At 42.6% G+C, this 16,237-nt stretch overlaps 1 protein-coding gene across 1 annotated transcript in view; it reads right to left on the reverse strand.

Annotated features, from left to right (window-relative positions):
• The window catches only part of CHD4 (chromodomain helicase DNA binding protein 4), a 33,014-nt gene that overhangs the window by 9,805 nt on the left and 6,972 nt on the right, over window positions 1–16,237 (reverse strand). The window contains exons 10-36 of the mRNA XM_007937098.2: window positions 15,499–15,702; window positions 15,185–15,390; window positions 14,702–14,833; window positions 14,529–14,625; window positions 13,421–13,612; window positions 12,747–12,947; window positions 12,441–12,578; window positions 12,080–12,201; window positions 11,793–11,966; window positions 11,264–11,405; window positions 11,050–11,181; window positions 10,818–10,935; window positions 9,633–9,757; window positions 9,101–9,338; window positions 8,747–8,922; window positions 6,208–6,388; window positions 6,037–6,123; window positions 5,859–5,947; window positions 5,616–5,749; window positions 5,136–5,280; window positions 4,871–5,036; window positions 4,630–4,727; window positions 4,393–4,522; window positions 4,001–4,072; window positions 3,580–3,717; window positions 2,610–2,718; window positions 2,374–2,506 (exon numbers count right to left, since the gene is read on the reverse strand). Of these exons, the coding sequence (XP_007935289.1) occupies window positions 2,374–2,506; window positions 2,610–2,718; window positions 3,580–3,717; window positions 4,001–4,072; window positions 4,393–4,522; window positions 4,630–4,727; window positions 4,871–5,036; window positions 5,136–5,280; window positions 5,616–5,749; window positions 5,859–5,947; window positions 6,037–6,123; window positions 6,208–6,388; window positions 8,747–8,922; window positions 9,101–9,338; window positions 9,633–9,757; window positions 10,818–10,935; window positions 11,050–11,181; window positions 11,264–11,405; window positions 11,793–11,966; window positions 12,080–12,201; window positions 12,441–12,578; window positions 12,747–12,947; window positions 13,421–13,612; window positions 14,529–14,625; window positions 14,702–14,833; window positions 15,185–15,390; window positions 15,499–15,702 (3,879 nt within the window). The remainder of the gene's footprint in view (window positions 1–2,373; window positions 2,507–2,609; window positions 2,719–3,579; window positions 3,718–4,000; window positions 4,073–4,392; window positions 4,523–4,629; window positions 4,728–4,870; window positions 5,037–5,135; window positions 5,281–5,615; window positions 5,750–5,858; window positions 5,948–6,036; window positions 6,124–6,207; window positions 6,389–8,746; window positions 8,923–9,100; window positions 9,339–9,632; window positions 9,758–10,817; window positions 10,936–11,049; window positions 11,182–11,263; window positions 11,406–11,792; window positions 11,967–12,079; window positions 12,202–12,440; window positions 12,579–12,746; window positions 12,948–13,420; window positions 13,613–14,528; window positions 14,626–14,701; window positions 14,834–15,184; window positions 15,391–15,498; window positions 15,703–16,237) is intronic.

The raw sequence follows: 16,237 nt of genomic DNA on the forward strand, positions 1-16,237 counted from the left end.
AAATAAAAACAAATAAATTAAATAAATAAATAAAAGAATAATGTAGAGTCTGCAAAACACCACATAATATGGATGAACTTGGAAAACATGCTGAGTGAAAGAAGTCAATCCCAGAAGAACAAATACAGTATTTGAATTCGTGGAGGGTCTAGGAAAGGTTTATATATGGAAGGAAACTTTCTTTGTTGGTTGCCAGGGGTGGGAAGGGAGGAGAGGGAACACTGTGGGGAAAAAAAAAAACCCATGTCACTTTAGTTTTGTATATTTCACTGCACATAAATTATATTTCAATAAAATCCATTAAAAAAAAAAAAAAGAATGGGCTATTGTTTCTTCCACAAGACCTGGCCCTAACTTACACTCAAACAAACTAAGCATCTCCTTCAATTTATATTCTCTTGCTGCCTTCACTAACAACTCCCTCTTTTTCTGCCCTGAACTATTAAGGTACCATATGAGGAACAAGGTTTAGCTCTTGACTCACTGCTGTTCTTTTATAGCATTCCCCCAAGAGATCTGTCCTCTCCTAGCTTCAGCCAGCACCTCTATGCAAAGGATTGATGCATCTCAAACCTGCATCTCAGGACCTGATCCTCTGATTCCATTTGTTTATGGTTGATCACAATTTGATCCCACTCATTCATGGTGGTACGGAGAGGGTGTTTATTTGTGAAAAACACCAACTCGTCTGAATTTGAATTCATCATTCTTTTCTACAAACTTCTCCTCACCTCCCTACATTTGTTGTTGTTGTTGTTGTTATGTGCCATCGAGTCGGACCTGACTCATAGCGACCCCTCCTTGGGTTTCCAAGGCAGTATCACTACGGAAGTAGAATGCCCCAACCTCCCTCCGAGGAGTGGCTGGTGGGTTTGAACCGCCAGCCTTCTTCTGGTTAGCAGTCAAGTGCCTTAGCCACTATGCTACCAGAGCTCCCTCCCTACATTTGGCAATGATAATTTCACTTTCTCAGTGATTGTTACAGATTAAATTGTCTCCCCAAAAAATAATGTGTTGTAAATCTTGACTCCTATACTGTGGATATAATCCCCTTTGGGAACAGGGTTTTCATTTTTATGTTTAAGTACCTTTATCTATGTAGGGTATGTCTCAAACCAAATACAAAAGAGCAGATTAGGCACAGAAGCACAGGTAAGGGCAGACAGAGGCCAGGCCACTTGAAGACTACCAAGGAATGGAGGAACAAAAGCTGAAGAGAGACAGGACATTTTCCCAGATCTGACAGAGAGAAATCCTTCCCTTAGAATCGGTGCCCTGAATTTGGACTTCTATCCTCCTAAACTGTAATATAATAAATTTCCATTCATTAAAGCTACCCACTTGTACTATTTGTTACAGTAGAAGAACTAAGAACTAAGAAAAGTGGCAGTGCTGAGACCCCTGAGACTATGGTCCCTAGTTACCATTCAGGTCTGGAACTGAATTCACTCCTTTGACTCCCAGCCAAACAATAGACAGGCATACTGCATGAACATTTACATCAGGTAGATACACTCCTTGGAGCAATCAATAATGGGAGAACAGAAGGGCAGCATTTGTGCAGGGAGACATCTAGGGTGGGAGGGAGCTTGAGTGCATGGGAGGGAAGGGCGCAGGGAAGAGTCAACTACAGGGAAGAAGCAGGAAGAAAGCTGTTACAATGTGGGGAATTGCAGTCAATGTCATGAAACAAAATGTGTATGAACTGCTGTATGGAAAATGAATTTGCTCTGTAAACTTTCACCCAAATCACAATACATTTGAAAAGAAAAAGAACTAAGACAGATGGCAGGCTTAAAACATAACTTGGAGTCTCTCATTCCCTTGTACTTCAATACTAGTATCCCATTTGGTGGTCTGCACCAATAAACATTTGCTAAACTTCTGAATTACTGAACAAGACTCCCTTCAGTCCTGGGCTTAGCCCTAGTGATTCTGAAAATAGAGCTCTGCCTTCACATCTCCTTTCTGCATCCATCCCCACTGCTTCTCCACACAAGTATCTCTTAGACCCAGAAAAATGTACCACCAGCCCACTGACAGCCTACCCTTCCTAGAGGTCTAACTCAATTCCACCTCTGTACAGCTTTTCTGAAAACTCCAATCTAGTGTTCCCTCAACAAACCCACTGTACTAGTCTATCATTCATGAAGCATATAGTCATCTACAGGTCTTGTACATCTAGTTACTTTTCAAGTCTGTTATGTCTTTATCCCTAATGCTTAAGTTACTTAGGAGTAAAAAAGTAGGCATGGTTAAATAACTGAAGTACACAGGAGAACACAATAAACAGTGCAGGTAAATGAATGAACAGACTCCCTCCTTCGCAGTACCTTCTGCACTTTAAATTATATTCCTCTCCAACCTGCTCACCTTGAACCTTCGGGCTAGAAACTTATTCTTGATTTCTAAGAAATTGCCACGGTTCATTTCACCCTTGAAAGGCTCATTGAGGATGGCATAGCGTGGGTCATTCTGGATGTCCTGCCACCGGGCATAGCCATGACTATTGGAAAAGTGCTCAGGAAAAACAAAACAAAGAACCTCAAACAGGGAGACCTTCAGAGCTTTTCACCAAGGACCTCAGCCCAGACTCAAGCAAAGGATACTTTATGATGCCAGCCAGCAGCCAATAGTCATGCCGTCGATGCCAGATCTCATAAGTCTTCTTGGTGACTGTGGCTGCCCGCTCCTCATTCTGCCAAAGGGAATGCAACTCTGAGCAGGAATTTAGGGAAAGTGGGGGAGAAAAAGATAAACTGTAAGAATTCAGACAGCTACTGGTTTCTGCCCCCAGACACCATCTTAGTAGTATGTCTCTGGCTTTCTTACCTGGAACCCAGGGGTGTATGCCCTCAGCCTGGCATTCCCTAATCTAGTAGGGGTTTTGCCTCTGTATACTGGTATCAAAGATTGAACTGTGAGTATGTATCAACTTGGCTGGGCCATGATTCTCAGTGGTTTGGCAGTTATGTAATGATATAATTCGGCAGTTATGTAATGATATAATCACCCCCACAATGTGATCTGATGTGAACAGCCCTGACCCGATCGATATAAGGGGATCAGGATTCGATCCAACACCATTACTCAGGTCATAGCCTTGATCTGATGTAATAAGGGGAGTTTCCCTAGGGCGTGTCCTACATCACTTTTTGTAAGAGAAAAAAGGAAAGAGAAGTGAGCAGAAAGGGACCACAGAACTACCAAGAAAAAGATCCAGGAGCAAACTGTGTACTTTGGAGCCGGGGTCCCTGTACTGGAAAACTCCTAGACACAGAGGAAGACTGATGCCAAGACACATGGAGATCTCTAGGAGATGCCAAACCCACAGATGTTGAAAAGAGACAAGGACCCTCCTCCAGAGCCATCAGAGAGAAAGCCTTCCCCTAGAACTGGTGCCCTGATTCAGACTTCTAGCCTCCTAAACATGAAAGAATAAATTTTTGTTTGTTACAGCCAACCACCTGTGGTATTTCTGTTAACAGCACTAGATAACTAAGACCTGGTTTAACAAGAACCTCAATTCCACCCTAGATACTTCTACTTCTAGCTCCAGTGGTATCTTCATTCCCATACCAGTAAAACCACCATCTGCAATGTTGAACATGAAACGCTGTTTGATATTTTTTTTCTGCTTCTCATCATTCAGGTCTTTGGGTGTCTCTCCATTCTGAAGCATTACTTCCTTTTTCTCTTCTTCGTCTTTCTTCTCTTCTATAGGGTATGTACAAGAACAATCTCAGCTGCAGACAGAAGCGCAGCACCACGGGTTTACCAATAGCAGTACTACATGCCACAAGATATCCATTCCCCTTTACCCTTTCACACGGCTATCTCTCAGACCCAGGAAAAAGTGCCACCAGCACACTGACAACTTAATGTGGGAACAGAGGAGATGAAATGAGTGTGAGTGTGGCTGGGGAAACAGGGGGCAATAAAATCCTGGCTTCTGGTCTAGAGTCCTTCTGAACTACAATTAGCTTCTCCAAACACCTACCTTTGTCCTCTACCACAATGGGGGTCAGATCTATTGCTGACTTCTCCTCCACCTTCTCCACCTCAGCAACACCTGGAGGAACAGATGGCATTAGGAAAATACCTATAGAATGTTCTCCTCTGTTCCACACTATTATCCAATTCAAATAGTCCTAAAAATCCCTATGATTAAAGCCCAGGGAAATTCAGTCAATTGTAGCTGGAAGTCAAATCACATCAGCTTTAATATCATAACATATAGATGTCTTAAAGGGGGATAAAAAGACCCATAATTTAAAATCAGGGGTTCAGGATTCCAGTATGTCACTTTCTCCTGGTATCCACAGACTGGGTAGAAGTCCACGAGCTACTGTGGTTCATACAGGGACCTACAGTGCTTAAAAATGTGGATACCTTTGGGTTCTGTCTCCATAGGTTCCTCTGTTCTCTCCTTCACCTCTGCCTTTTCCACTTTCTCCTCTCCTTCAGGAGGTTCAACTAGGACCTTTTCATCCTCCAAGGCAGGGGCAGGGGGCTGTGTACACTTGAAAGGGAAAAAGACATGATGAAGGAGACAGACCAGCAACAAAAGAGAAGAGTGGGTTTATTCATTTGCCTTTGGTATAGCATTGAGTCACCCCCATCACTTACTTCAACTGTGGCCTCAGGGACTACAGATTTAACCTCCTTTTCTCCTTCTGTGTTCTCCTCTTCTTTGAGGCTATTTTCCTCTATTTTTATCCCATCCTCTGCAGACCAATAGAAGGCAATCAATTAGGAAGAAGGTCCTTGCTGTATACCCGGCCACAGAACCCCGTCAGAACTGAGCACAGGGGAGCAGGGAACACACCAAGAAAAGCAGGAGAGAAAACGGCAGTACAGAAAGACATACCAGTGGGTGGAGCAGGTGCAGGAGTATTGGGTTGAGTGTCCCCTGGAGTGGAGGGTGTAGGAGTCTTTGGGGAAGGTGACCCCGGCTGGGACATTTTCTTATTTTCCTCTACTTCAGCCAGTTCAGGCATGCTCCAGCGCCCATTAACATGTTCAAACTCCTGAACCTGTAGCAAAAGGATAGGAAGTTGAAGACTCAGTTTTGGCTGTTGGCCCTCCACTTTCCCCTAGAAACTCTGAACAGTGGAGAGAGGGTCAGGACTTACCTTCTTGCGAATCAGGGACATGACACCGATCCTAGTAAGGACATGCTGGCGAGAAAGGCCTTCTCGGGGGACTCCATCAGCAAAGGTCTCAGCCCCATCTGCTCCTGGCTCACATAAATGCCGCATAAAAAGAGAGACATAGGCCCTGTAGTCAAGAAGTAGAGAAATGAGTTCAACAGGTATCATGGCAACTCCCAGACTGAATTCTTTCCACCTCCAGTTAGGCATTATCTCAAGCAATGACTATGGCTCCACCTTGAGGTGAAGCCCACCGCTGCATTGGAATACTTGTCTCCAGACCCCAAACCATGCCCCATGTTCTCTCTCAAGAGAGTTAATAACACAAAGAACTCTATTACTAACAGCATCACCTGCCAACCACAGGAGAAGTAACAGCCAACTTCCTGCAAAGACTAGATTAGATTGATGGAATGACTGGATAGAAACCCTTTGTATCAGTCACCACAGCTCTCAACTTACTTGAACTCTTTCTCTGATTTGCCTCGCAAATCTCTCACAAGCCACTGGGTGGTAAAAGCATCCTGAGGTGGCATCCCATATCGCATAATTGCATTAAGAAAAGCTTTCCGCTGGCGAGCATTAAAACCAAGTACCTGGGGGAAGACGGAATCTAGGTTAAAAGGGAAAGAGATCTTATTCCATCAAAGACCCAAGACCAGTCTAGCATGCACTCATCCCTCCTTACAATCTTATGGTACTTACTTCAATATTCCCACCAACACGAGCTAACAGAGGAGGCAATGGCTTATCTTTGTCATTCCGCAGGCCCTTACGACTAGGCCTGCGGGGAGCTGCAAGAAAAAAAGCACGTATGAGTGACACTGGTAAGGGTGTTACACAAACCATACTTAGAAAATCAGCAGAAAGGTACAGCTCTCACCTTCTGAACGTTCATCAAAGTCTTCATCACCTTCCTCTGAGGCCACTGAGTAATCGGACTGGTTGTCGGACTGGTCGTCCTGCCAATCTGGAGGGAGAGAGGGCAGATGAGCGGGGCCCACTGCTCTAGTAGAACGGCCCATGGGTGGGGGGCGGGGCCGGCCACACACACCTCGGTCCTCCTGGGAGCCATCATTGTAGTTGACCTGTTTACGGATTCTTTTTCCTTTGCCCAGATTTCGGGCTAGATCTTCTTGCTGCTGCTCATAATGGTGCCGCAGCAATTTCTCCCAGTAGTCAGGATCCACACTTTCTTCCTGTTTTATGATTTCCCGTTCTACCTCCTCTTCCTCCTGGGACAGAGGGAGGGCCAGGACTCAGGGGTGCTGAAGTCAGCACCACCAGCCACCCCTGGTCCTCACAGTTCCCATTCTGCTAGCTCCTATCATGACTGGACTCTTAAATATTTGGTGTGCCTGCTCAAATCTAAGAACGCAGAAGCAATTTAATGGTCAGAACCTGGCTCCACTTAAATTATGTACAGAGTAACAGTCACTGTAACTGGAGAAAAACATGGAATGGAGCTGTTATCAGAAGCAGCATAAATAGACAGTATGCTCTTTTCTCCCTTTCTTTTAACAGATTTTTAACAGAGTTTGGGAGACAGGAAAAAGTGGAAGTTGGAGTCTTAACTCATGGTGACCTCACATGTTGCAGAGTAAAACTGCTCCATCGGGTTTTTAGGCTGTGACCTTTCAGAAGCAGATCACCAGACCTTTCTTCCAAGGCACCTCTGGGTGGGTCTAAACTGTCCATCTTTCTGTCACCATGGGGTCACCATAAGTTGAAATCGACTTGACGGCAATTGGTTTTTAAGCCTTAACAAGGCAGAATAGAGAATCTTATGAAATACTGCAAAAGATTTTCAGAAGATAAAATAGAAGGGCCATAAACTTCCACACATAAAAGTTTACCAACTGTCTGTTTAACCATGCTCCAGTGTTTTATGTTCCTCTGAAGGTTCCTCTCAAAGACCATTAATTTGACTCCAAATCTCCTACATTAGAATTAAACTGTTGCTAACGGCATAAAATTAGAGACAACCTGAAAGTTCACCATTATGGCCCTAATTAAATTACTATACTCCTGAACAAGGACATACTATGTAACAAAAAAAAAGAGAAAAAGGAGGAAGCTCTTTATGTCTCTTATATATTGATTTGGACTATATCTCTAAGATAAATTAAGTGGAGAGCAAGGTAGAGAATATTATGTAATAATAAACTACTTTTGTGTTCAAAGGAAAAAAGTATATACATGTGTATGTGTGCATATGTATACGTAAATATTCATACACACTTAGATATTTTTGTAATGATATACAAGAAACTAAAAACATTTATTGTTCCCAGGTAGAAACTTGGGTAGCCAGGGATAGAAGTGGAAAAGAGATACTTTTGTACCTTTTGATTGTTGCACCATATGAATTATTATGCATCACTTATTAAAATTCAAAAAATATGCTTTAAAAATACTTCTTAAAAGTACAATTACTCTAAAGGAATGATGAGAAGATAAGGGAACAGAGAAACTAGAGTACTAAAAATGGACCAAACACAATTAAAGAGAATACTGACACACTGAAAAATATAACTAATGTCACTGAACAATCTGTGTAAATTGTTAAATGGGAACCTAATTTGCTATGTAAACTTTCACCAAAAATGCAATAAAGTATTAATTTAAAATATATATTTATGTTTTAAAGAAGTACACAGCAGCTGCAGTCACTCATCAGAGGGCAATTTGTATGCTTTATACCCATTAGCAGATATTGTCAACTGGATGGAGGCACTACCCCTTGCTTCCCAATCACTTAAGAGCACACGATGCCCCATCACTTGTATGTAGTCAATGTTATTGACAGGAATAGAAAGCACCCAATCATCAGGATACTGTGTGATTCAAAACTATTGGCTTATATATCGATGTCAGACTTCAGCCACAGCTACACATAAACTGAGGTTACTAGCATCACCTTCCAGAACAAAGATAATAGGTACGTATCTGAAAAATACAGCAAGAGGACTGGTTCCCAGAGTCGAAAGGATAAGAGAAGATGGCAAAGACTACCAGAAATCTATGCCAATTCGAAGAATCCTAAGCTGAGAGGTTTAAAAGGGACCAGGAGAGAGAATGGATTTTTTTTATGCCCTTCTATATCATCTGGGGAAAAAAAGTACTATGATAAGTCACATATTTCTCTATTTCAGCTTTTTTCTTAAATATGAAAGACAAAGGGAAAAACAAGCAATAATTCTCATCTTAAAAAAAAATACCCAGCAATAGGCTACCTAGATAAGTATTTATTTTGACTTATCACCTGCCTTTTCTCAAAAGAAACTTGACACAGCAAACAAAAATTATGTGTAAGGTTAATAAAATACGAGAGAAAAATCAGATTCTGATAAAGGTTAAATACAGCTGTTAGGAGTCTGAAATTTTGCTGTGAGTTTCCTAAAAGTCAAGGCAAAGAGAAAATGTGGTTAGTCATGTTACAGTCTTTGTTTCCAAGGGAAGAGGTATATCAACTCATTAAGGCACTAATGTGCCTATAGATGTTTTCCTCCTGTCTCAAGTGTCATTTTGGGGGTCAATTTCAAATCTGCACACGAAATACCAACACAGCACTGTCTTGGATTCATACTCACCCCCATTTCTTCTTCCCGTACCACATACTGGGCTACTTTAAATGAGCTCAAATATTCATTCATGCCCTGCAATTCTGTGTCTTCAGTTTCATCCTGGTTACGGTCCAGTAATCGCTCAATGGCCTTATCATCATAATGGATAACGCTGCTATCTTCTCCCTCTTTGTTGTCTCCACCTATAAAGAATCAGGGAGGGGCCCATACCACAAACTCAGCTTCAATAGATGCAGTGGAGAAAGCCAAGTCCCACAGGACCCTAGGTCCAAGTCCCAGAACCCTAGGGATCAAAGATAGTCCCTAACCCTCTAGGAAAGCCAAGCCCCACAACAAAATTTAAGTTTCTGACCAGCTCACCTCCATCTGTGGCTTCATCCTTGAATAGTTCCTCAGTGCCAAACTTGAGAATATCATCAAGCTCTTGTTTGGACATGGATCCAGTCTTGGAACCCAGCCCAGGCCGCACCACTAGATGCGTCAGCATCATCTTTTTCTTTGCCACCTGTGTGATGCGCTCCTCTACTGATGCACGAGTCACAAACCGATAGATCATCACCTTCTTATTTTGGCCAATACGGTGAGCTCTGCTAAAGGCCTGGGGTTGAGCAGCAAACAAGTAAGAAAATGAAGTAACCATAATTTCCTGCTTCTACTTTTGTCTCAAATTCTATATCCTACCTAAATCCAGTACAAGATAGGGGATGCAGTTTGCCTTCATATAAAACTTCCTTTTGTACTGTCATGTTAACCAAAATAGGACCCAAGCTAACCCAATCTCTCTGGCTCATGTTTCTCACTTAAACAACTAATTCCAGATGGTGATGCCTCATAGAGAACACAGTGTGTTTCCAATAAGTTACTGTATACCAAGACAGAGAGCTCTCCTCACCTGGATGTCATTATGGGGGTTCCAGTCAGAATCATAGATAATAACTGTGTCAGCAGTGGCCAGATTGATTCCAAGACCCCCAGCTCGAGTGGAAAGCAAGAAGCAGAACTGTTGAGCACCTGGTGCTAAGAAAGGAACCAAAGGCACCATTAGAAGTATCTCTTGAATTTCAATTAATAAATACAGAAGAAATGGCAGAAACACAGACCTCATTAAGCAAAACCTTAGTAATAATCATTGTAAGCAAGGTCTACCAGTGGATATTTCTCAAGATTTATCAACTACATACAGCAGGAAAACTAGGAACTTTACTCAGCAGATAACACCTTAATCAAGTGATCAAGGATAACATCACCAGTAATGGACATATCAACATCAAGTCCCCCTGATACAATGCACCAAGAAGGACACAGCATCACGTCTGTGGTATTTTTGTTCAAAATGTCTAATCGCAATCTAATCATGAGAAAACATCTCACAAACCCAAATTAAGAGACAGTCTACAGAATAACTGACCAGTACTCATGACAAGTATCAAGGTCATGAAATAAAAGGAAAGAATAAGGTGTCACAGATAGGTGACTAGAGAGACAATAACTGTAGTGTGGGATCTGGGACTGGCTCCTGAAACAGAAGAACATTACAGGAAAATCTGGTGAAATTAATATAAGGTCTGTAGATAATTATTCCCATGTTAATTAGTTTCCTGGTTTTAACAGTTGTACTGTGGTTTTGTAAATTAGTATTAAGAGAAACTGGGTGAAAGGGATACACAGAATTCTCTGTGCTATTTTTGCAAGTTTTAAGTCCTGAATTATTTCAAAATAAAAAAATTAATAAAACAAAAAAGGTAGCATCTCCTGAGACAAGTCTGCCACTAACTAGCCATTTGAGCTTAGATTAAATGCAAGTTCTGGGCCTCAAGACACAATGAGAAGAGCTAGACATAATGCTCTCCCCTTTCTAACAGAAAGAAACTCCAAAGGAAAAAAAATCTCCTAGGAATAGTCCAATACATTCTTCCAACCAAGACATTCAAAAGCTTTATGCTTCTATATCAAATGATGAAGAATCAAAAGAATTATATAGAAAAACAGATGCCTACAAAGAATAAATGATCAGTCCACAAATACAAGTGAATAAGTGAATGGGGATGCCTAGAACTAAACCACTCCTTCCTCTTACCATTGAAGCGGTCAATGGCCTCCTGACGCATGTTCCCAGTGATTCCACCATCAATACGTTCATATTTATAACCTTCATGTTCCAAGAAATCCTCTAGCAGGTCCAGCATCTTGGTCATCTGGAAAAGGAGCACTGTTTAATTATGGAGGAGTCAGATGATAATCCCTTCCCTCCTATCACTAAGCGTTGTCTCTATTGTCCCCTAAAGCTCCCAGCCCAGCACATACATTACCTGGGAGAAGATGAGTACACGGTGCCCACCCTCCTTAAGGTTCTTGAGCATTTTCTGCAGCAGCAATAATTTCCCAGATGCTCTGATTAGGGCACTGCCGTCATACATTCCATTAGGCATCTTAGGGGCTTCCTGAAGGAAAAAGGAAGAAAAAAATACTGAAAGCCCAAATGGAGAAGTTCCAATCCAGGGAGGAACAAAAAGTACAACATACCATTGCAGCCACAGGGAAGAGATATGGATGGTTGCAGCACTTTTTAAGATCCATCACTACATTCAGCAGGGAGACCTGGTTGCCACCACCTCGAGCATTGAGTGCTTCAAAATTTCGAGTGAGGATATACTTGTAGTATTTTCTGCAAGTTAAAAAGTCAGGCGAGACAGAGTGCCTTTAAATGACTAACAATGCACTATCAAGATCTGAAATTTACTTTCCAACATATTCCACTTTGGAGCTAAAGAAACCTAACAACTAGCTCAAGCCTAAAAGTGGATTCTCTACCACCACCACCACTGCCAACATTGTTATTTTAATAAGGTAAGGTGTAATTAAATAAGAATGTGACCAAAACAAAATTATGTACCCTAGCTCCCTGGCATCAGGTTTCTTTAGGCCTCGCTTTCTTTTGTCCCCAGAAGCCTTGAAACTCAGTGTTGGGAGGAATAAGAAACACTTTGCAGATTGACAGATGTCTAAGCATGTCTGCAAAATGAAGTCAGCACCTCTGTCCCTTCCAACTCACTTCTGCATAGGGCTGAGCTCCACACGCACAATCAGCTCTGTCTTAGATGGCATGTTCTTGAATACATCAGCTTTAAGTCGCCGCAACATGTGAGGCCCCAACATGTCATGCAGTTTTTTAATCTGGTCCTCCTTGGCAATGTCAGCGAACTCCTCCAAGAAGCCTTCCAAATTGCTTCAGAAAAAGGTTGTTGGAGAGGGAGAAAGTAAAATGATATAAGAAACTGGCAACACAAAGAATTAGAAGAATCAGAATTACAAACCAATTACATATAAACACACACTTACTGGAACCTCTCAGGAGTGAGAAAGTTGAGTAGATGAAACAACTCTTCTAGATTGTTTTGTAATGGAGTCCCAGTGAGCAAGAGCTTGTGCTGCAGTGAGTAACCATTCAGGACTCGGAAGAACTGAAGCAGATAGGAAATGCAATGAAAAACATGGCTCCAGTATAACACTGCAAAACTCCAAGCTGTTTCACTGACAAATCCTAAGACTCCCCCTCCTGGCCACCAAGGGTTATTAAGAGTGAGGAAAGGAAGCAGAGACCATTTTTTCCTTTTCCCTCTCCCCCTACAGTTCCCCTTATTGAATGGGTGGTAGGTACAAAGGAACTAAAACTGGAGGCCATAGATCTCTACCCTCTTACCTTAGACTGATTGTTCTTGAGCCGGTGGGCTTCGTCCACAATGAGGCAAGCCCAATCGATAGAACCCAAGATAGCCATGTCAATGGTGATCAACTCATAGGACGTCAGTAACACATGGAATTTCACAGATGCCTCTTTCTGCACATGAAGGCAACCTGGTCACTACTGTTCAACATTTCTGGTCTAAGCAAAACCAGAGAATTATGGGGCTTCCCCTCCCCCCAGCTATTGTCCTGGTCAAAAAAAGAAGGCAAACCAGCCCACACAGCAGGCCTCTCTAGGGGGTCTCCCCCCCCACTGAGATACCTTCATTCGGGAGGCCTTCTTGCCACCACGAATGGCATTGTCTTCAAAGGAGAACTCATTCTCCCGGATGATGGCACGGCTATCCTTGTCACCTACGTAGGTCACCACGTACATATCTGGCGCCCACATTTCAAATTCCCGCTCCCAGTTGATGATGGTAGAAAGGGGGGCACTGACTAGAAAGGGGCCTTTGGAATGACCCTTTAAGGAAGAAGAGAAAAAGCAGAGTAAGGACTGAGCTCTTTATCACACTAAAACCCCAGCCTCCTTCTCCATTTCTGCTCCAAGAGCTGAGGACTGACATCTGCACTGCTGTTTCTACACTCACCTTTCTCTACGAAAATACCCTGCCCACTCCTTTCTATCAAGCCATGACCCACCTTTACAGAGAGCTTAAAATCTTACTTCCTCCATTAAATTCCACCCACAATTCTGGTTACCTCAATATACAGTCATTCCCCTAGTACTGAGGCTCTGTGCTCACACCACTAATTCTACCCTTGGTTCCATTCCCTCAAATCTTTGTGTGCCTGTGTTACTATCATTCAACAGTGTTCTTCAAGATTAACAACTATCTTTTCTTCCTTTTCCAGTTTCCTCAGAGTACAAGTGAAGACTATGAACACAAAATACTCACAACAGACCACAAAACTAATGGCCCCATCTTTTCTTACCTCCTTATAGAGAGAATAGAGGAAGACTGCTGTCTGTACAGTCTTCCCAAGGCCCATCTCATCGGCCAAAATAGTATCAGTGCCCTGGGCCCAAGAGAAGCGTAACCAGTTCAAGCCCTCCATCTGATATGGGTGCAGGGTTCCACCTGTGGCATCCAAGTACTCTGGCTGTCGCTCATACTTCACTGTTGGCTGAAGGATAAAACAGAGAAGTAAACAGCTAGCAAGGAATTCCTTCCTTCCCCAAGCAGCAGCTGCCTCTTCACATGTCCTCACTAAATTCCGCTTGACAAAGCCACAAAAAAATTCCAGGGAAAAAGATTCCCCGTTGTAATGTTGTATTGATTTAGGATCCTGCAGGAAGCGAGGTAACTAACCTATCAGGCCAAAGAAGATCTTTGTACTACAGATCTCTGGGAAAAGACACATCCTAGATTCCCTATTATCATGTTAGTTGTCACAAAGTTACTTCCAGCTCATGGCAGTCTTACGTATAACAGAACGAAATGTTGCCTGGTCTTGTGCTATCTTCATGAATTTTGATATGTTTGAGCCCACTGCTAAGACTATTGTGTCAATCCATCTCACTGAAGGTTTTTCTCATTTTTGCTAACCCTCTTCTTCACCAACCATGATGTCCTTTTCTAGCAACTGGTCTTTTCCTAGCAGTACAGTAATTGTGCTAATCAAGATCAACTAAGTAAATATAGTCATATGTTCCTCCTAGATCCATCATTTTAACCTTCACCCTCCTCACATTATATTACACAACCAAAACTCAGAAAAACTGACCTAAGAATTAAGAGTCAAAAGACCCAATTTCCAATATAAGTTTCATGAAAGCCTGGTTCAAGACAATGCTTCCTCAGACATATAAAATACCACCTCCTATGCTTTTATTTTTCTGGTGATGATGAGAGGAAATAATCCCAGTATTTTCTCTACTTTACAGACATATAAAGAAATAAGGGAACAGACTTCACGGAGTATGCTCAACTATAAAGTTTTTGCGCATCATTACCTACAGCACCATCATTAGACTAGAGCAGATGAGACATATCTTCCCGTCCATCAAATCATGCCCTTCCCCTCTTCTGCTCCAACTCACATCAACTGTTGGTGTTTCAGGAGGCCTCTCCAGCTTCCTCAGCTTCACTTTCTTGAGCTTCTTGCCTGGCCGTCCTTCCTCACCCCTCATTAGCTCCCTAAAGAAAAAGGACATCAAACAGATGCCCAGAGCCTTTGCAGTAAGAAGCAATCCCATTCCTCACCCAAATTCACCTGTGATTCCAATAGCTCTGCTTGAACAGGTCATAGTCTTGTATCTCCACATCCTCACTCTCCCAGGATGCCTGATCATAGGGTAAGTCCCGCCACTTGATCAAGTAATGGACATGGCCCTTCTTGTCCACACTGCAAGGTCAAGGAGAAAACCCTCATAGCCAGAGAGCAACCCTCCTCTCTTCCTAAGTCTGCCTTGCTTTCAGGAATGGGCAATAATATATGTCCCAAACTAGGCCTCTAAGTATGTCACAGATCCTGCATGTATTCTTAGTCTCTAACATACAGATCTTTGGACCAAATACTCCCCTATGCTCAAAAACCAGGATTCAGTCTGTTAACATACTGAGTGTCTTTCAAATTTAAGTTACCAATGACTCAAATTTTCTTAATTAATCCCTTTGCCAGGAGTCTCCCAGTGGATGTGCTGCTATCACCAGCATGCCCAACACAATCACTACTCTTGCCCGGTATCATTAGTACCTATGGTTGAGGATTCGGTGGATCATCATCCACTCAGGTTTTATCCCATAGCGATAGAATCGTTCCTCCATCTCTGCAAATTTAGGGTCCTTGTTCTTTCGTTTTCGGCTCTTCTCTTCATCACCACCAAAGTCTCCAGAAGGTGGCTCATCCATATCATTCTTTCGCTGGTAGTTTCGGAACATCACCTGACAATGCAGCTCCAACTGCAAGCAGAAAGAATTGGTCCAGACACTGGCCCTACCCACAAGACTGTTTTCTCACTACCCTCTTCATTATAGTTCCCCCCAACTCTAGCTTGATCTCAGGCATACCTGCAGTTCAGACACCCAGGAACAGTGCCAATAAGACATGCCTTGCCATTTCACAAAGAACTGCCGCTCTGGTCGCCCTTCCAAAGGCTTGGGAGAAGGCGTATTGGGATCAGCATCTGGAGGCCGAGGCACTGGCGTGGGAGATGGTGGCTGACCCCACTTCCAGATTAGGATCTTCTGAACTTTGCCCTTCAAAGCTGGACACTGAGAGAAAAAGAAATGAGCCAACAACAAATCATAACCATGGGGAGGAGATGGTACAGCCCACAGCATCAACCTTGTCAAAGGATTATTAAAACCCTTTTTCAAATAAGATGTAATCCCAGGATCCCTCTAGGGAGACAATAATAGAATTCTCTCTGCATTTCTGAACTTCCAGGATTTGTCTAACACTATCACATCTGCTAAAAAGCCAACAGCTAGACTTCTATAAAGACCCAGAACAAGTAGGAATAGCATTCCTCTCTTGAACAATCTGAAATTCGTAAATAAGTGGTCCCCTTCAGTGTGGAACAAAACTAAAAGTCATTAAAAAAAAAAAAGACCCGGTTTGCTGGTCTGATAAGAGCCTGAGACTATAGCCCCTAGCTACCCTTCAGGTCTGGAACTGAACTCATTCCTGTGGCTTTAGCCAAACAACAGACAGGCATATTGGGTGAACATTTACATCAGGTAGATACACTCCTTAGAGTAAGCAGGAGAACAGAAGGGCACGGTTTGCACAGGGAGATAGCTGAGG

The sequence above is a fragment of the Orycteropus afer genome, unplaced genomic scaffold (genome assembly GCF_000298275.1).
Source record: "Orycteropus afer afer isolate SDZICR_OR568_19922 unplaced genomic scaffold, OryAfe1.0 scaffold00040, whole genome shotgun sequence".
Lineage (NCBI taxonomy): Eukaryota > Metazoa > Chordata > Mammalia > Tubulidentata > Orycteropodidae > Orycteropus > Orycteropus afer.